This window comes from Lutjanus erythropterus, chromosome 14 (genome assembly GCF_056507025.1).
Source record: "Lutjanus erythropterus isolate fLutEry1 chromosome 14, fLutEry1.hap2, whole genome shotgun sequence".
NCBI classification, from domain to species: Eukaryota; Metazoa; Chordata; class Actinopteri; order Lutjaniformes; family Lutjanidae; genus Lutjanus; species Lutjanus erythropterus.
In genome coordinates, this window is record NC_139330.1 from 15057362 (window position 1) to 15078456 (window position 21095).

At 40.5% G+C, this 21095-nt stretch overlaps 1 protein-coding gene across 1 annotated transcript; it reads left to right on the forward strand.

Annotated features, from left to right (window-relative positions):
- The first annotated feature begins 1052 nt into the window (after nt 1-1052).
- On the forward strand, nt 1053-20587 carry golga7bb (golgin A7 family, member Bb). Its single transcript, XM_084736334.1, has 5 exons — nt 1053-1136; nt 7871-7996; nt 8992-9144; nt 15469-15570; nt 18301-20587. Exons 1-5 carry the CDS (start codon nt 1125-1127, stop codon nt 18385-18387), a joined length of 480 nt encoding a protein of 159 aa, XP_084592460.1. The 5' UTR covers nt 1053-1124; the 3' UTR covers nt 18388-20587.
- Nucleotides 20588-21095: the final 508 nt, after the last annotated feature.

Below are 21095 nucleotides of genomic sequence, written 5' to 3' on the forward strand. Positions count from 1 at the left end.
TATCCCCGAGCCACATGGTCCAGTGCAAGCACCTTGTTTGTCTGTGTTGACACACTTTTCTGTTAGAAAAATGAACATATTGCACTAAATTTAAAATTACTTTTCACACAATCCAAAAATCTTAAAGCCTACTACAATGAACTTTCAGAATTTGTTGATTTTTGAGGCCCTTGTGGACAAAAGCGGTAGTGTTCCCACCATCATAATAACTGCAAAATATAAAGTCAAAAATAAAATGAACTAAATAAAAATCTTGTGCCGCTTCTCAGGTAATGTACTACTCACTGTAACTTTGCCTGGGAAAATATAAACTCGGGCTTGTTTTGTCTGATTTCACAAAGAATCCAATTCTGTGGTGGGCACAAAAACTAACCTTATAAAAATACCCAGTCTTCTCGGAGATGGTCTTGATGAGTTAGTCATATAGAAGTAAAAGTAATAAACCAGTTAAAAGCTCCTTGCACTAGCTTTAAGTAACATTAGATATTGCAGCATTTATGTGGTAACATTGAGCCATGCTTTTATTTGAGACACAGAGTATTAACATGACTTATTTTGACAGTCATACAGACATGGTGTGGTTTGCATTATATGAACAGAACATTTAAACTTCTTTGTATTTACCTCTTGCCTTTCATTTAAGAAATGTTGCTGTTTTTGTGCTTGGACTTGATTATTCACAAATAGAAACGGAAACTAAAGGCACTTTATTTGAATTATTTATAATCAATGAAATTATTAATAGCCCACAAAAAGGCGCCACAAAAAGAAACACTGACCTCAATAAACAGCAGACACTTGTAAAATCCTCTCTGATGAGTTTCGAAAGTGTGACCTTGCGGACTGAATCTATCTGAGAGAAAATTATTCTCGCTTTATGCATTAATAGAAATTTTTATGTAATTAACATACCCCCTCCTCCTCTATTCTCCCTCCTCCTCCTCCTCCTGCGATAACATTTGCAAGGGCGCGCGCCAGTCACGCACTCGCACGTGCACACTCGCTCGCTCGTGCCTCGCTCAGCTCTCCTGCCGCGCGCTATAGTCGCGTGTCCCGCACAGCACGAGCACACGGCTGTCGGTTTCAGCACGGGACAGATCCTCCTGCACCCTCTTTACTGCAATATGGCGACAGAGGTAAGACATTCTGCTGTTTAGCTGCATTTTCTTTTAGTATTCTGTGAACAAAACCCGGAAAAAATGATTCTGTGCATCCGTTTGTTTGTTTTTTGAAGAAATACAGGTGGAGAAATGCAGTCTTGTTGCCTTAACTGAGTGTTTTGCTTGTTGTGCCTCCTCTGTATCTTATCGTTCGTGTTTCGGCTGAATGTTGCATTAATTTAACCACTGGGTGCCTTATTATGAATTTGAAGTCCAGTCATGTAACGTTTTCTTCACGCAAGAAAATATTTTCCCTCCAGGAGCTTCAATTTCACTTACTTTCATCACTGTTTATGAGCGCTGTAATTGCAGACACCCACCCTCATCTGCAGAACTGACATTTTCTCATTTTTTTCACATATTATTTTTATGCATTGTCGTGAAAAACAAAAAAACAAACCAGTGTCATCCAGGTGGAGCATGTCCAGTCAGTTCAAAGCTTGGAAGACTAATGATGATGGGGCAGTCAGCACCATGGACAGGGACAGTCTCCCCCTCTGTCTTTCCCTCTGTCATACTTATAAATTAGCTTGGCAAGGCTCTGTCCTTGCATTTTAAATGGGGCCCACATAATGAAGCAGCTCTCTGGTGTCACACTCTCTCCATGTAATGAATGTAGTTATCATGATTGACAGCTCCACACAGCACTGAGCAGAAGATGCAGAGGGTCCATGGCAGATACGGTGTTGCTCAGGCAGTGTCATACAGTACAACTAGTTACTCCAGACAGCATCAACAGCAGTTTGCTGGTGTATTTTTAGCCTCAGTAATGCCTGGTGGCTCTCAGGCCAGGAGCACGTCTTCCTGTCTCCCCCCCTTTTATGTCCTTGGTAATAATGCCGAAGACATCGCTGCCTTAGTTATCATAATAATGATCTCACTAGAGGAGACAGCCATTACTTTAGTGCAAGTTCTGGACAGCACGCTCATGCATGTAATATGCAAATGTATACATATAGTGGAAAGTAGGGCTGCAACTAACCACAGCTGCAATGATTAGTCCGTTCTGAATCAATTATCAGTTGGATTGCCAACTGTTTCAATAATCTATCAATTGGTTCGAGTAATTTTTTAGAGAAGAGTCAAAATTCTCTAATTTCAGATTCTCAAATATGAATATTTTCTGGTTTCTTAAGTCCTCACGTAAACTAAATATCTTTGTGTTGTATTCAAAACAAGACATCTTCATTTTGTCATTTCATAGACAAAACAACTAATCACTTGATAACGAATAATCTTCAGTTTAACTGACAATGAAAATAATCATTTTGTTGCAGCCCTATGACTAACAATTATTTTTATTGTCAATTATTCTCACAGTTAGTTTTTCTGGTCCATAACATGTAAGAAAATTGTGAAAAAGGTCCATCTGTATTTCCAGAGACCAAGACCAAGATGGCATCTTATAATGTCTCGTTTTGTTCACAACCCAAAGATATTCAGTTTACTGTCATACACAACTAAAGAAAATAGTCACTTTTGAGAAGCTGAAACCAAAGAACTTTGACTTTTCTTAAAAAAAGACTCATTCTGATAAATTGACTATCAAAATATAGTTGGTGATGAATTTGATAGTCAACAACTATTTGATTATTTGATTTGATCTATTGAAAAGCATCCAGATTATGTGTGAACTAAGTTGTTTTTCACAGGCCTGCAGGTAAAGGTGTAGTGGACAGTAAACTGGACAGGATTCATGATTGTTTTTTTCCGTGAGCCTGCAAGACATTGGCAGAGTGGCCCTGATTTCCTCTGGTGATCTGCCAGTATCCCTGTCCAAGTCCCATCAATTACACACACACACATGCATGCACACACACAGATAGTGTGTGTGGAAGCGGGACAGATTTTATGTCCAAGGCCCATAAATTATCCATGGCATATTTAATGTGAACAGGCTGCTGCAGTTTGTATCCATCAGTGATTGGAGTTTGAGATGAGCAGCACAGTTTACTTCCCATCATGCCTTTATCCACCCGTCTCTCTCTGTCCCTGTCTCATCGTATATTAAAACTCATTCCATGACATTTCTTGTATGCCAAGTCAGCAAATGACCACGTTAAGTGACTGAGTAACAATCAGCTCATACTGCAGACTGTTTGTGCTGCATGGACGCTCTCTGGATCCATTAAGTCCACTCCTGCCAGATCCTCCTCTCAGTCTGTGGGCTAGCCCTGGCTCGAGTATTTCGCTGTTGACGAATAATGTGTCGAAGCACGGTAATCATCTGGCAAAGGCTCAGCTCTCTACTGAAAACAATGCTTCACCTTTATCCTAAAAAAATAATGCTTACTCTCTTCCAGCTTTGGTGCCACTGTCACTGATCTTCCACCTAGATGTCATGGAAATGTGATTGTTTTGTCAACACTGTCTAAACTTTAATGATTTATAGACCTCTGGCTAGCGCAGCTTGGCAGTAAACATGAAAAACCCTGCTCCCAATGGCAGAAAACCAGTTATATTACGAAGAGATGAAAAGAGAGAGCTGACAGTAAGAAAAATGCTGAAAGAGCTGTGAGATGAGAATTTACTGCTTGTGCTGTAATTGTGTGTGTGTGTGTGTGTGTGTGTGCCCTTTGCAGTGTCTGCCCACTGGCAGCACTCACCCATGCTGTTGCTCTGTGTTCCTTGAGTCGGAGTGACTAAACTAGGAAACATGTCAGAGCAGCGAGAGTCACACAGACCCACAGATCCAAGCTGGAGAGAATAACCAGTGGAGGGTATCAGGGTAGGAATAAAAGCAAATGACGAAGAAAATATGTTTAAAGTAGTTCACCCTTTCTTAAGAACTGGAGCAATTAAGGTATTATTCATACCAACAATCTAATTACAATTTTTGGTGAAAACTTATTCTTTAAGGATTTATGTACTGAAGTATATGTAATTCATAAAATGTTTTGCTTTGTGTTATGTATTTATTTTATTTTTTATTTCTGAACTTGCTCTGCAATGATTCAAAAATGTGTATTTTGATTAGCATCAACATGACTGACATGACAGATTTTCTATCTGAGGTGACGTCTACGTTTAATAAAGAATTTAATTGCTAGGATATTGGCCCAGTACAAAGATTGATAGCCAAGAGTTTGATCCTTTAAAATATACTGTCCCAGCATAATTGAGAATCAACCAGTGGATATTTCATAAAATATGAAATGCATGTGTGGAATTACCCCAGGAAAACCATTCATGCTGAAACCTCTGAATAAACTGTGTACAGGTTGATTCCCTATTGTGCAAACAAAAATATATGTGTTTATGAAATTATGTTAATGTATCTCACTGTGTTTGTTTACCCGATGCATTTAATCAGTGGGCAAACAAACATGCACTAAGCTAAAAGTCATAGCTATGTGGGTGGAGGGAGAGGTCAGACAGCGCAGCACGATGCAGAGCTTCTTAATAGAGTCTGGTGTGATCAGTATGACACTTTAACATTGCTGTCTGCTTGTATACTATATTTAGAAACAGTAATATGCTGGATTTGAACCCTGATCTCCCACGCAGGAAAGTAAACATCAGCACTCTGCCAACAGAAAACATTTATCTTAAAGGCTTAAATGGACACAGACAAGGCCCCTCTGCCAGTAACATCAACACCACGTGACTAAAGAAATATTTTATGAAGTCCTCTAGTATCGAAGAAGAATAGGAGTAGAATTGAAGGACTTTGGCAGTTGTAAGTAACTTGTGAGAGGGTAATTTCCTGGTCATTCAGGGTGAGTCTGGAGAGAGGAGTTGCCAAAGAGTACTTGATATTAAGCTACAGTGAAGTACATATTTACATTTACGATTGTTGTTTTTGCAAAGTCAAAAGGCGCCAAAACACACAGAGATGTTAAAAAAGGAAACATACTGCCTCTTATTATTTCAAATGCTGGAACAGGGTGTCACAATACGTCAGTGTTTTTGGGCAACTGTTGTCAGATATATCAGTTTTGACCTTTAAATACACCACCCCCATCAAGCCAATCAGTTTTATATTCTGGAGCACAAATTTCCAAGTTCATTAAAATCAGAGGAGTGGGCGCAGACATGTCCTCTGATGAGATCCTGTGTCTGGACAGATAAATGAACTCGGTGTTTGATTGGCGGCCTCATGGACACATGACTCCTGACTGCTTTGCTCAGCTGCGAGCGACATGTAGCACAGAGATGTAAGGCGGAGGTCAGTAGGTGAACAATGACAGGCCAAAGCACACCGGGACGTCTCACTGGCCTGAATCTAGTGTATGTGACTCATTTCACTCATCCTTTCTTCCTCTCTTTCGTCCCTTGTTTTCTTTTCTGCCCATATCTACTTCTTTTGTTACTTTTCTTTCCCTCTGTCTCTCTATCTCATTCATCTCCATATTTCCTTTCTTGGTTACTTCCAGATTTCCTCATGTCTTTAATCCAGTGTTTTTAATCTCTTTTCTTTCCATCCAACTTATGTTCTTTCCTCCTTTATTTTTGTCCCATTTCCTCCCTCTTCCATCCTTCTTTTCATTTACCTTTTTCTTTTTTGAATGCATGAAAATCCACAAAACTGGGCATATGGTGTTTACATCCAGCAGCAGATTCTTACTTTGAATACTTGAGCACTATTTACTCCTAATATCTGTTTGAAGTAAGCAGGTTTTGCAGGATGAAGGACCTCTACTTTTAATAGCACATTTCCCTTGTGGTACTGCTACTTACATAAAGTATAAGAGAACTTTCTCCATCGCTGCATCACATACTTGCAGATATAAATGCACACACATACAGGACATGCAGTCAGACACACACACACACACACACTTTCTCACAGTCACAACCAGAGGACCTGTGTAATCTTAATGAACCTGAGTCTCGGCCAACTGATCCTAACTTGGATAAATGATGCTCAATCGTGTGCTGATAATTGCTTCTATTAATAGAGTGACTTGTTGTTCATCACGATGGCCCGAAGATAGCGCGAGGAGGAGGAAGAGGAGGGGGGCAGTGTTAGAGAGATGGAGAAGGCGAAAAAGAGGGATATTAAAAGCTCTGGCAGGCAGAAAGATCTAGCGGCTGAGACATGATTTTGGCTTTTAGCTGACGAAAATAGCAGCTTGGATGCTATTCCTGGTTGTGAGTGATATACCCTATATAGAGATGAAAGCCTGGCTCTGTACTGTATCTGCTTACATGGAAGTGACTCTCTGGCCCATACATACAGGTAACCTCAGACTCTGTTTGCTTTCATTAATAACAACACTGCAGCAGCTAGCCAAACTTTGCTGTGAAAGCCAAAGAACAGAATGTAGTAAATATTGCATTTTTGTTAAATGTCGAATTATCTGAAGCTCTGAAATGAAAACAAACCTCATGTCTCTCTGTCTGTTACTCAGTCTGGTTTTTCACCCCCTTTTTGTTCATCCCTCTCCCTCCCTCCACACTCCCACTGTATCTCTAATTGCCATCCTCTTGAGGGGAGTAATTTAGATCAGCGGGGGACAAGTTACACTGGCCCACTTGGTTGCTGCTGTATGCTTCTCAGGGGAATGACTGTTTTGGTGTAAAACACACCACTCAGCAGCAAAGTGCTGTAAAGCAGAGTCTTCCAAAGCGTTCTGTTATTACTGCAATTGGGCCTTTTGATGCCGGAGGAGAGAGCTACTGTATTTAAGCCTGCACTGATGTAGTAGCATAGTACCATGTCCTCACTGTGCAGCCCTGTTGCACCTGTGTTGTCAGGCAAAAATACAACTCAAAGCCGGCAGGAAAGGTTGGATAACTGTATGTATACATTGTACGCCCCCCTTGAGTAGAGGCAACACACCCCAGTTTAGAGAAGCAGAGAATGGCACCAGTACAGATCCTGTGGAAAGGGTTAATAGCTAAATGGATTTTGCCAGTGGAGTCTGGTTAAGCAAGAGAGAGAGCATTTTTTGGTTTATTTAACGGTGGTTTATTTTGAAGTTAGCGCTGGTAATAATCTGAATGGTATTTTTCTTCTTCAGCCCAGAGGAAACAGACGTCCTTGATTTCTGAAAACAGCCTGACATGTGTTAGTCCATCTCAGATGAGCTTGGGCCCAAAAAAATTGTCTGAAAATGTATGAATGTTGGTGATGTATGGCTTTTGCTTTGCGTGGGGGAGTCTTAACAGCATTTTAGCATTTGTAGATGCAGCGACAAACTGTGTTTACTAACAACAGCTTTCCTAAGTGTTCCAGAGCCCATGTAGTGTCCTTTACACATTTATGTGGGTTTTTAATGCAGTGTTGCCTCAGGGGTCAAAGGTCACAGACATTAAATGTTGGCCCTTATGTGCAGAGATTTCTCTGGATTCTCTGAATCTTTTAATGATATGATGGATTGTAGATGGTGAAATCCTGAAGTTCCTTGCAGTTTTGTGTTGAGAAATGTTGTCCTAAAACTGTTGGACTGTTTGCCAACATAGTTTTTCACAAAATGGTGAACATTGCCCCATCCCTGCCTGTGAACATCCGAGCCCTTCAAGGATGCCCCTTTAATTCCCAATTATGATAATGTCACCTGTTACCAATTAACCTGTTTACCTGTGGTATGTTTCAAACAGGTGTTTTTGAGCATTCAAAAGTCAAAAATGGTTTGCAAATCATTGCATTTTATTTTTAGTTTTACACAACGTCCAAACTTTCTTGGAATTGATGCTGACATGAATTTAAATGTATTTTGGACCACAAATTTTACATGTGTGCTTTTCCTGTGTTTTGTGCTTAGTTCCATAACCTTCAGGAGCTGAGGCACAGTGCATCGCTGGTAACAAAGGTGTTCATCCAGAGAGACTACAGTGAAGGAACCGTCTGCCGCTTCCTGACCAAGTTCCCCTCAGAACTTGACAACAGGGTGAGCTCAAAGACAAACACACGCTCGCAGATACACGTAACAGCAAATGTAATATATTGGCAAAATCCCAACTCACCTGAAACAACACCCACCCACATCCTCCAAGACAGCAAGAATGATGGCTCAATATAGCTTAATAAGATCACTACAATGGTTCATCCTGGATGACAGAGCTCGTGTGAATGATGGGTATTGGCAAAGTCATACATGAATATATGTACATCTCTAAAGATAGCAGCAAATCCATAGCAGCTAACAGATATATGAAATCCAAATATTATGTAATGAAAAGTTATGATGACATTGCAAGATGCACTTTCCACCCCAGCCACAGATGGATTCAGCATGACCTCTAATATCCTGCAGTTCAAACTCAGCCGACAAAAGCAGTATAAAAGTATCACAAATATATTGAAACTCCTCTGTGTGTTTGTGAATGCGCTCAGAAGAAACGTAAAGCCGAAGAAGAGGAAGCCAGAAGCTTTTATTTTCACACTTTACACTGTCTATCTTGGGCACTGGGAGAGAATGTGCTTTTTATTTGAGGTGCAAATTTGTTCTTTTCACCTTCAGCATGAATGGTGTTTTGTGGAAGTATTATTATTATTATTTGTCAGGCAATTAGCATCTAAAACAGTCTGTTCAAACTCACATACACACAGATCAAAAAACACAGAGAGAGTCAGTGTAAAAGGACTATTTGAAAACTTATTTTTTAATCTACATCAGTTCACTGTAAATGCTGTCTGTCAGATGCTCAAACCACTTCTGAGTAATTTTTCATCTTCATTCTGTTAGAGAGGTGTGTAAATTGTAAATTGTTTAACAAAGTCAGAGTACTTTGGGTTGAGCAGAGTGCAGCTGGTATGTTTGGCACGCTGTTTTATAGCTGAACAGCTTGCTCCCACAGTTCTACCACAACACTTCTCATAGCCCTTATGGTGTGTGCATGCCTCCATATCTCTACCTGGATGTTTGTTTGTGTCCGTAAGTAGATTGAGCGAACCTTGCTTGAGGAGACGGTGAAGACCCTGAACTCTTACTATGTGGAGGCCGAAAAAATTGGAGGTCAGTCGTACCTGGAGGGATGTCTGGCTTGTGCGACAGCGTATATCATCTTCCTCTGCATGGAGACTCGCTATGAGAAGGTAATAAACCTGTGCACACCTCAATGTTATAATACAACATGGCCATATACCACCTGTGGATCAGAATTAAAGGAGTAGTTTTGTGGAATACACTTATTTGCTTTCTTTCTGAGAGTTAAATGAAATAATACCACTCTCTTACTCTCTCTCAATTAACATGGCTTATGTGCTGTAACAATGGACATACAGATTGTTGCTTATTAGGAAATTGTTACACCATGTAACTGACTGTTTTCTCTTGATTCCAGTGTTTTTGCAAAGGCCAGTAGGTCTTCCTCATAGAGGTCATTTTGGGACAGAAAAGAAAAGGTGTAAAGAAAGCTGCACTTCATGTAGCTGCCAGTTTAGACTTGCCTCAGAGTCCTGGGGCTCTATCTTCTACGTGGCGCAAAGTGGTGCACAATGCGGCTGTCAGAGCTATTTTTTTCTGACTGATGCAGTTGTCATTTTCTCGCTCAGCGCCCACGCTGTATAGGTGGCACATGTACTTGCACCCATGTTGAGGCAGCAGAAAGCGAAACCATTGAACAACAAAAACCTGGTCTAAAGTCAATGTCACAGTATTATCCTGCTATTTAAAGGACAGATCATTTAGATACTAGGATGTGACTACATGGGCGAGTTCACAACACGTGTACACTCTGCTTCTAGGGCGCTGCAGTTAAACCACGGGTCATAAAAATGAACATTTTTTTAACTGTGAAAACTGAATAGGGTAGAGCCATTGTTAATGTTAATAACACCTGTGCATTTCCACCTCTACAAAGTCTCCTCAGTCACCTGCGCCTGTTGTCTTCTTACATGAGAGATATATTGACCATTTCATCTTTAAATGGAAACAATTAAAATATGTGTACTTCGCCAAAACTTTTAATTACTCTTTAAAGCCTCCACGGCTTTTATAGCTTTAATATTTCCTTAGAGAACACCAAGCTTTTTATAGAGCTTGTTTTGGTATGGCTACTGACTGTTTTTCTTCTTTTTGCAGCTAAAATAGACCCTCCATAGAGACCTCAATCATTATTCTGGAGGCTACAGTCTCATAACACAGTCTGTTAAGACAGCATTTGATATATTATTGATCACAGAGCAAACCTGATGAAGCCTTCTGGGAGAAATACTGTCTGTCTCATGCATTGTGCTGTAAATACAAAAAAATAAAGATTATCCAGTCAGCCTTCTATCTAACCCACATATCCTGTTGAAGGTTGCAGGTAGGGGCGACACAATTTTAACATTAAATCCAAAATTGATCAAAATGAGCTTTCAAATTCAATAATCAAAATCAAAGGCAGAATTGGTGATTCTCCCAGTATTTTTATTCCCCTCCACCTTTGCATATTTGTGGCATCTGGTGCACATTTGAAGAAAAAAACACTTCAAAGACAAGGCCTTAGTTTACCAGTTCTTATATTACACATCATACTAGGTAGACTAGATTTTTAAAGAAGAATCTACAATGTAAATGACAATTGTAAGGATAGTCTAACAATGGCATAGCTGAAAAAAAAAAGTTTGGTTTGGGGATTTTTGATCAAACAATCAAATAATAATTAATAATTAATAAGACACAAAACAACAACAACAGAATAATATTTTTAAAAAATGTTCTTGCTCCAAATGGTGGCTAACAAGGCAGACCAAATCATTGTGAGAAAACTTGTGAGCATTGAAACAGTTAGATTTTTAATGGTGATTAGTCAATTAATGATTAACATCCCTACCTTTAGAGTGGTCGGCAGTCTTTCACGCATCTAATATATACTAATTATTCACACCCACAGGCAGTTTACCAGCCCTACCTTATTTAATATCCTGCAAATACGCTGCATGTTTTTGGACTGTGGGAGGAAACTGGAACACCAATGAGAACATACAATCACCACACTGAAAGGACCCAGCGGGCAGCAGTTTCAAATCCAGGTCCTTCTTAGATCTGTCATAAACATGAATAAATTATTTTAATATTAAAATATTAAAGATATGAAGGTGATAATGGATCTGGATTCTATTAGTGTGCAGCAGAATATTAATGTCGGAAGAGGAATATTTCGGCTCAACCAATATTCATTCACAGCTGGTTACTATAAACTCCGCTGCCCATCCACAAGACTTACCGGTATCTACCTATTTGTCCATTTTTCTAGAAGCCAGCTCTCTCTCACACACACAAAGGCATTGAACTGTGTGCTCTAATGAACTCTCTGAGGTCAGAACACACAGTTGAGCCAAAAAAACAGGAGATATGATCTGATTCTGTTCTGCACAACGTTCCCTTCGGCTGTCCGTCCTATTAAAACCCCCTCTAAAGCCCACACCTGTGTGCCGGTGGGCAAGGCATGGCACGCCAACCGTATCGTTTCAGAAAATTACAATACCTGTACCAAATCCTTCTGCGTTTTATGCAATTATTTTTTAGCCGGTGTCACAGGAGTGTAGTATAGCCATACTTTGGTGGCATCTCGGCACAGTGAACTGCCTACTTCGTCAAATACACCCTGTTCAATTTCATTTTGCCTAGCGCTAGTGCAACCTAGATGACCATCGTGAAAAAGGGCAGGTAATTAAACCGTGTTGCTGCTTTTCGCTCCATGACATGGAACAAGAACACACGCATACATAACACTCCCATACACAGTGAGTGTGATTAATCCTCTTGTGACTGTGTAGGTACCTGGTCGGTGTTTTAGAAGAAACTGGAGGGGCGTGAAGTCCCAGCATGCCTCTCTGTTCTGATCTCTGTCACCCACAACATTCATCTCCCTCGTGTTGTTGCGTTTTGTAAACATTTCTTTATCAAAGCAGCGTGGAGGTACTGGGAGCTTGACCAAGAAGCACAAAAGGACTTATTGCTGCGTTGAAGCCATGCAGAAATGGCCTGGTCTGAGGCTCCTTTCATCTCCCTGTCAGCTGGGTGCTGCTCCATTGAGACGCAGAGATGCTATCAGCTCCACAGGAGAGTTGTTTATTTACTTGTTTAACTTCATCATCTTGGCTGAATGACGCTATGACTGACGATGATCAAATATACCCACCCAAGTTGATGTTGTGCGTGCACGTGTGTGTTCGCTGATAAAGAGGCCACACACACCACTGAGCATGGATCAGTGTTCAGATTCATTGGAGCACCCAGAACCCTTGAAGCTTATATCTCACCCTATCAAAGGACACTGATTGCTCGCTGCATGTCAGAACAGATACATGTGCACACAAGTATTCATAAAGCTTCCCTCACGCATAGTTTGCGCCCTCCATCACCTATTTTTCTTCTTCTATTATTCACAAGAATGTGGCTGCACATATGGGGCTCACTCAGACATATGTTTACACACATCATTCCCCGTACATTGCACTCGGTGACATAAACAACTTTTATTCTAGAAAAGGAGTACGCACTCCTAACATGCATTTGAAACAGACTGTGGCACCTTTGCTTCTTAGGCGATACACACACACAGTCACAAAGCTTTTCCCAGAAGGGCTGTCACACACATGCCAGTACAACAGAGGCACAGCTTGTATACTTGACTGTCATATTGTTACGCTGAGGAGGATTGAGCTGCCCTGAGAGCTTGCTAGCAGTGAAAGGATTGGCCTTTTCCCTGCACCACAATAAACCTATTAGTCAGGGCTCTGCTCGGTGTGTCTCTGCTTCCTTTCCATGATATTTGATTCTCTTTGATGGAGTTTTTAACAAAAGACACAGTTTGCATTGTGCTGAGAAATGTGTGGATATACTGTCATTGTTCCAAGTTAAATACTGATTGCTCTCTGCTTATACTTGACATAGATCTGACTGATTTAAAGCAGCCCAATGGAGCAAACCACTGCCTTTTGAAGGCTTCTTAAATGGCTTTTCATTGAGGAATTTTATGACTTGTTCGCTCCCCAATTGTAACATTATCCAGACATTACATTGCAAAATTCCCTTCTTCTAATGGGAGACAGAGAGAAGTATTCTTCTGTGGTTTAGTCTTCACTAGCAGGGGTCACCATATTAGCAGCTGTGCCTGCAGCTGTAACAGGCCTTTGACATCCCAGAGGAGTGCTGCTCAGTGTGTTGCTCAGTCTCTATTGTTTTAATCTCTCAAGGCTCAGAGTGCTACAGTGACCTTTAGTTAACTTAAAAGAGGATGTGAGTCTGTCATGTTGAATAACAGTTGAGGAAAATGCACAAAAGTTACATCCTAATGCAGTGTACTTCAAAGGATAATTGTAGCCTGTAACTTGAATCTTTTTTTTTTTTTTACATTGTGCTTACAGTATCTAAGAAATCACATTTATTTTTTAATATATATAGTATATATATTTTTTTTGTTTTTTAAGTGATACAATGCCTTACTTACAGTGTCACAATATACTGAATCATAACTCCTGTATCATGATACGTATTGTATCACCAGATTCTTACCGATACACAGCCCTACTTAACAAAGTTTTAGATCATATGAATAAACTTGTTGCTTGTCCACAACCTGTCTGTTCATCTGACCACTTATGTTTCTGATTTGGACTCTGTTGGACCATTTTTGCAATTCTGGTAGGTTCCTAGTAGCGTTGTCACGATATACCAGTACAGGTGATTTTAAAAAGGAATTACTGATATCATGTTAATGTTAAACATATGCAGGGGCGGATTTAATCATTTTGGGGCCAAAGGCAAACACAAGGTTGGGGCCCTCCACATCCTTTGTACTCCCCATTTTTAATTCTTGAATAAATAAATGACTTTGATTCATGGTGGAGTGCAGAGGATGAATTGAGGAGTCTCACAGCCTGAGGGAAGAAATTGTTCTGAAGTCTGGTGGACAGCAGCGGATGCTTCTGTATCGCTTGCCAGACAGTAGCAGGGTATTGGCTACTGTCTTCCTGAAGCATCCCCACAGATGCACAGTAGGATCATGGATCAGTCCAAGTTAGTGGGGAGGCTCTGAGACAAATTAATGACAAAATGCGAGTGTAGGAAGGTGCAGAGACGGTCTGTAGCCATAACTGTAACTGATTTAAAAGCATACAATATGTTTAAGAGCCACTGGGTTATTTACATTTACTTGGTGAGTGGAAATAAATGCTAAAGCTTTGAAAATAAGATTAAAACTGTGACAACCTAGAGTTTTCTTTCGATATAAAGTATTGTATTCAATATGTAATGTTGTATTTTTTTTTTCTTTAAATGATACAAACGTGTGTTGTTTTAGTGCAGACACGCAGATGTGCTTCTTTTTGTGTACATGAGACCCAGTGGAGCATGTTGTAGCTGATTGACATGGTTAGGCAGAGTTTAGCGGAGGCATGGCACATCAGCATTGTTGATGTCCACAGAGGCATAGCTGAGGCTGAATAAGCTGCTCTAATGATGCCACTTTAGCTAATATCTGTGCAGTTAGCATCACTTGCCATCAGTCAGCAGTCATTTGGTTGCTATCAGCAGCAACCTGGGACAACATCACAGTGCTTAGGTTTTCTTTAAACACTCTTCTAGTCTCCAGGGCAAACTCTGTGTGTGTAACTGTAAGGCGTGTAGGGGAATGTATATAGGCATGCTTGTTTGAAGATGTGTGCCAAGGTATGGTCTGAACTTAGTGCTCAGCTTCACTCCACTGCTGCTCTGTGGCTTTTGCACAGTTGATGCAATACGCACTTGCAAAACTGAGAAATAAGTCCAGTGCCAATGCAATCTAAATAAACTGTCCACCTCACATTTTAGAGTGCTTCCAAATGGCCCCGACAGTTAACCAAGGCATGACATTTAGCCTGAGAGAGCCATCTTTGGAATTAGGAACTGAAGCTTCCAAATGGAAAACTTCAAAAAGAGAAAAGCTCAGGCTCGTCAATTTTAGTAATTCAATTCATACAGCCTTGCTTGACATGAGTGGCTTGGAACTATGTATAAAAATAACTGCCGTACTAAGAGCATAATGGAATTACTTTGAGTTTAGATTATAATGTTCAGGAAAAATAAAGACAGCCAATGACTCGAGAGAGTCAGTATCATATGCCGTATGCTAACTATGCGCAGGAGTGCAAACTCATTTCTTCCATTTTTCATTTTTTCCACCCACGACAGCACAGGAGGAGGTTAAAGTTGCTGCAGCCCTGCCAATGTTTAGCCTCTTTTAGGTACAGGGTTATTACATGTAACACAGACTGCACTTAAGTAATATGCAGGTAATGTCTGTTCAGATTGTTTTCTGCTAGACCACATGTTCTGCCTGTGTTTTCAAGTTTTCATCATGCCTCTTATGGTTCTAATCAAATCTGGATTATCTCTAAATGTATATCTGTCCTTTTCTAACCCCTCTCTGCCCTTCTGTTTCATTCCAGGTGCTGAAGAAGATATCAGGCTACATCCAGGAGCAGAATGAGAAGATCTACGCTCCTAGAGGTCTGCTGCTTACAGACCCCATAGAGAGAGGAATGAGGGTTGTATCCTTTGCTCATCTGCTGTTCTCTAAAATAAAGCACGGTAAACACCCAGACAGGACAGGCAGGCATACAGAAGACTGATAGGAGGTGGCAGTAGTTTAGAGACTGGAGAAACCAGGCTTCATGAGTTGAAGGTCACCAGAACTACTGGAACTGCTGGAAACATCTGGGTTGGATAAATGAAAAAGAAATACCTTCTCTTCCTCGTATATTACCATGAAGGTGTCCTTGAATGAGGCACTTAAACTCCAGCTGCTCCAGAGGAGCTGTTCAATGACCAACTGTCATTCCCAGGAGTAAATCTGAAGCAGGACAGGGCTGAAAAAAGCATGCATGCTCTGTCAAATGTCCTTTGAATACAAAAGGTGAAAAAAACACAGGGCGATGTGATGAATCAGCACCCTAAGGTGTCTAATGCACTTGTGATGTTGTGCTTTCCTTTTTCAAGCTGTCTGGTTCTGTTTCATCATTCCAGAACAAGATGTCCGATTGCAATCTTTTCAAATGTCTCTAAGTCTTCGCGTGGCTGATCATATGTTCTCTGATTGTTAAGTTTCTACGTTTTCAGAAAAGCGTCAGATCCCAGCACAGTTTTTCATTTAGTTAAAAGGCAGAAGGAGAGAAAGAGAATGTGTCCAGTAGACCATCACACAGGTCTGGCCCAGACTGGCTCAAAGAACAGGCTCCAAGTCACAGGGCCAACCTATTACCAACACTTATTAGTCAATACAGTCCTATACAATATGCTCTCTGTTTGTGAAGGCCATTTAGAGACCTAATTCTCCAAATGAACAGGATAGCATGTGTACTTTTTTCCTTGTTTGCATGATCTTGTAGCCCAGTGTTTCTCAAACTTTTTAGGCCGTATACCACCTAAGAAAATATAAGGCTCACAGCATGATCGACATTTAACGACAGTAGCATGAGCCCACCCTATTCAGCTTCGGACAGTGTACGCTAGAGATAGGTTCAGTCTTAATAAGAAGACTTTTTATTCTTGACTCTTAGCCACATTGTACAAAGAGTAGCACTAGAACAGCTCACCACAATGGGCAGCCCTCTTACACACACATGCTTATTGACCTTCAGTTTCTTCACTTTATCTCTGCTTACTATCTTGCCATCAGTTTAGCTTGCAGCTAATTATAGATGATCCGTGTGCATGTGGCAGCTGATATTGAAACAAAAAGATTACAGGGAAGATCAAACTTATTTTGATTTGCATTTCAACAATCTCATAATTTAAGGAGCCTATTTGCACTTTTAAATTTTGTAGTATTTTGATTATATGTTTTTTTCATGATTTTTTTTTTCAAATTTTAGAGGATTCCTCTATGTACCACTAGAGGAAGCTAGAGAACCATAATTTGAGAATCAAGGTCCTAGCCTGAACCTACACAACTTGTTTTTTTCAATTATCATAAAGGATTTGAGTGAGGCAAGGAAAGTTTATATAGCACCATTCAGACACAAGGCAATTCGAAGTGCTTTCCATGAGCATAGAAATACATTTAAATAAAAAAATAACATTAGAATTGCATTTTAAAAACCATAAAAGCAACAAGCGAAACCAAGCAAATGCGTCCACTTCGTTGGAAAGCTGCAGTAAACCCTAATGTTTTTAAGCCCTGATTTAAATGAGATGACAGTTTTTTAACAGACCTCAGATATTCAGGAAGTTTGTTCCACATGTGGGGAGCATAGAAACTAAATGCTGCTGCACCTTGCTTGGTTTTGAACCTGGGAACACTGAGTGAACCTGTTCCAGATGACCTGGCTTCTTAATGTAAAAGTAAATCAGAGATTTATTTAGGCCCAAGACCATTTAGTGCTTTATAGATAAGTAATAGGATTTTAAAATCTATCTTTTGACTCACAGAAAGCCAGTGCAGTGATTTAAGGACTGGTGTAATGTCCTCCACTCTCTTGGTGTTAGTGAGGACTCTGGCAACAGTATTCTGGATGAGCTGGAGTGTCTGACTGATTATTTTACTGCGACCTGTGAAGACACCAGTAGAATACTGAAAATAAAAGTACAAACAAGTTTTTCTGTATCTTGCTCAGACAGAAATCCTTTAATTATTGCTGTGTGTTTAAGATGGTAGCTTGGTTGTTTAGAAATTGTCTTTATGTGACTGTTGAAACATCAGAGAAGTAAATGAATTCTTGTTTGAAATTGGTCTTGCTCCCTGGCATATTGGAACCCAGTGGTCCATTTTGACCTAGTTCAGACAGAATTACTTTTGCACTGATTTGCCTGCCCCAGACTATTTTTTGATATTTGAGTCAAAAACCCATAAGTGGGCAAATCCCCACATCTAGTTTAAGTGATATTGAGACAAATCTTGACCTTGTTGTGAGCTGTTCCAGATGCTACATATTTACTTTTCAAGCATGTGTGATTTTATTATAGCCAAAAACAAGATGCAGTGGTATTTGGAGCACCTTGGAGACACGTCTGTGATGGGAAATAAGCAGTATCCAATGAGAAAGCCACAGGAAACCAGGGAGGAGAAGGAAGAAATATTCACACCAGTCTCCAAGCAGAAACATCTCATGAGTACACCTCATCTGAGATCAGTTGTTTAGGTTTGCACCCCCACATGACAACACTCTGGTATGAAAAATGTAGTGTGAGCAGAAACTTTGGTTTTAGCCTCCGGCACTTTCTCAACTCTGTATTTTGATACTCTCCATCCTGATGATCCTTGACTTTCTCTGTGTCCTCAGCTAGAGATCAGCGTGTTTGAAGACCGGGGCTCAGGCAGCTCCAGTCCTAGCAGCAGCATGTCGTCTGCGGGCAGCAGCGCTCGGTGACTGGAGGGGCAGCGCCAGGCTTATGGGTACCACCACAGGGGCAGCGGGACGCTTACCAACATCCGCATGCTGAAACATGAGAGCACCAGGTTCTAAGACAAGTGGGGAGAAAAAGGCGAGGAGGTGCACAGCATTCACACTCTCCCTGCTGGGGCCTACGACGTACCACCTCGAGAACAGGAGCTGGCTTACACAAACACACTGGACACGCAACAGAATAAACACAAGTGCAACAGAACCCACACATACTGTAGGGAGGCAGTAGACACATGTTCAAGCCAACATCCAGAGTGTCTGTGAGGGATTATTCTTCACTCTCCAACAGCTATCCAAACCAAAATAATCAGAATTTCTTTTGTTCCAATGTTTCCCTTCTCATTTTCTCTCATTCCATCACGTCTGTTTCCATGAGTCACACCATCTCTGCTGAATAGCTGATTCAGGAGGCTTACCCTTCATTAGACAGGACATCAATGCTTGATTATTTTCAGGAGAGTCACTGTCACTATGTCTATCTGCTGACGCATCAGTCAGCAGTACAGTCTGTGCAGCAGCTCTGAAATCTGGAAGGAGCAGCCTCCCGGGAGGGCCAATGTTCTCCGGTCTCGCTGAATGATTGCATTCATGTCAGGTGGGTTGGGGTCAAGCTGCTCTGAATGCTGGCAAATTGGTCCTGCTGTGGGACTGCTTGGTTCTATGCTCCGTTCACATGCATTTGGCTTCAGTATCAAACAGCTAACAGAGAGCACCTTGGATTATTTATCCTTCTCATTCACAGCAGTGGATGCTGGTGATCCACATCACAGCTGTAGGTCACCACACTCCTACGCACACACAACCGTGCCCAAGTACTCATACTAGCAAGAGACATGCACGCACATGCTTATACACATACACACACTTGTGGCTAGGGGCCATGCGTTCCTGCACACACACAGATTCTGGCAGGCGTGGAGTTGTGGAGCCGACCTCGCCAGACAATATTCTCTGTGGTCTCAGCTCATTGGGAACGCAAGCAAACCCAGACCCTATAAGACCGTGCTGGTCTCCCTGATAGTGTGCACCCCAGAGCTGTACGATACGGTGAAAACAAAATCATATTATGATTACTTTGACAGATACTGTAATTGTGGTATTATTCATGATTAGCGAAAATGGTCATTTGTGCATCACAATTTTCATTTTCACTTTCATGATGATGTGACATTTGTTGGGGTCTGAACCAAACAAAGATGCTTTCTTACATCTGCAGGACAGAATTTGTACACCAGGGCATTTCTGCAGCACTGCAGTACCTCATTACAATGATGTTCTGTCACACATTTTGCCTTTATCAAAAAATTGCAGCTTCTGCGATTTGGATATTGCACTTATTGTGATTTCAATAATATTTAAATTAATTATGCAGCCCTGGAGCACATGTATCTGATGTGTTGTGGGTGTGCGTGTGTCTGTGCCATCAGCCTCAGCCTTCACTAGTGTGAGATGAAAGCTTGCTGATCATTAAGGAGATGTCAAAGAACAGGGATCAGCGCCCTAAATGAGAAGTGAACACACTGACACATTTGGTTCTGAGAGAACTGAGACAGTATGGGTCGTTATCTCTGCAGCGGTTTGATGCACATTAACCAGTGTGGGTAAAGTGCATGGAGAAGAATCAGCACACATAGAGTTCAATATCTGAACCTCTATTAGTCTGTCTGCAGGTTATTTTTAATTAAAAGCATAACAACAACGATCACATCTAGAATGTGTTTGACAAGCACACAACGTTTAGAAATGAAGAGATATGCTGAGGCAGATGAAGATTTGATATTCCTCTATCATTATTATTATTATTATTATTATTATTATTATTAGTCTTTCAATTCATTAGTGCCTGTTTTGTATCACTAGTTTAGACATTTTACCCCAAATCGCTTCCTAAAATAATAATTTAAGTCAGTTTTAGTATACTTGTAAACAAGCATAAGTTGGCACTAATTCATATATTTTTTGGCACTGATTAATAAAAAATTTAAAACAAAAGAAGTAAATATCACTTTTATATTACTTCCAAATTATTTATGACTGCCAAATTGGCATTAAACAACATAAATGTTGGCACTGATGAACATAAACATGTTAGCTTTTAAGTGAAACTTGTTTTCCTCACAAAGAAATTGCAAGAAAACAAATCCAGTTTGTGATTTTAACCCATTAAGGCTTAAGAATTTTCTTTTGCACAGTAACTGTACTGCATCCAACTCCATGTGAAATGTAAAACCCTTTGAATACTGTTCACCATTTGGATTCCTTAAGACTTTTGATATGTTATCAATTACATATTTATGAAACAGCTGAAATAGTTTCTGTTGCATTTAAGAAGTCATGCCATATAATGCCTGTACTATATCAGAAATGTAGGGATCAGTTTACATGTTATTTTGCCAGTGGACCACAGTTGTAGCTCCCTCTAGGGTCAGACTGAAGAAATTCTGAACCTCTGACAAAAAGATAGATATTTCAAAACATTCTTCACTCCTTAATGAAACATAATATTAATCTAACTCTTCTTATTTTCACTACGGCGCTGTGGGTGCCTTTAGAATACAAATTCTTCGGTACACACAAGACTGCAAACCCGAGGAGCATATATTCTGTCTCTCCCAGTGGGAAATAGTTCATCCTGTCTGACTAGCATGCATGTCTGTGTGGAGGCTGATGAG

Excerpts from the sequence above, each read along its gene's own strand:
- golga7bb (XM_084736334.1), top strand. Across the intron at positions 7,997-8,991 it reads CCTCAGAACTTGACAACAGG|ATTGAGCGAACCTTGCTTGA; the intron begins GTGAGCTCAAAG and ends GTCCGTAAGTAG. Across the intron at positions 9,145-15,468 it reads TGGAGACTCGCTATGAGAAG|GTGCTGAAGAAGATATCAGG; the intron begins GTAATAAACCTG and ends GTTTCATTCCAG.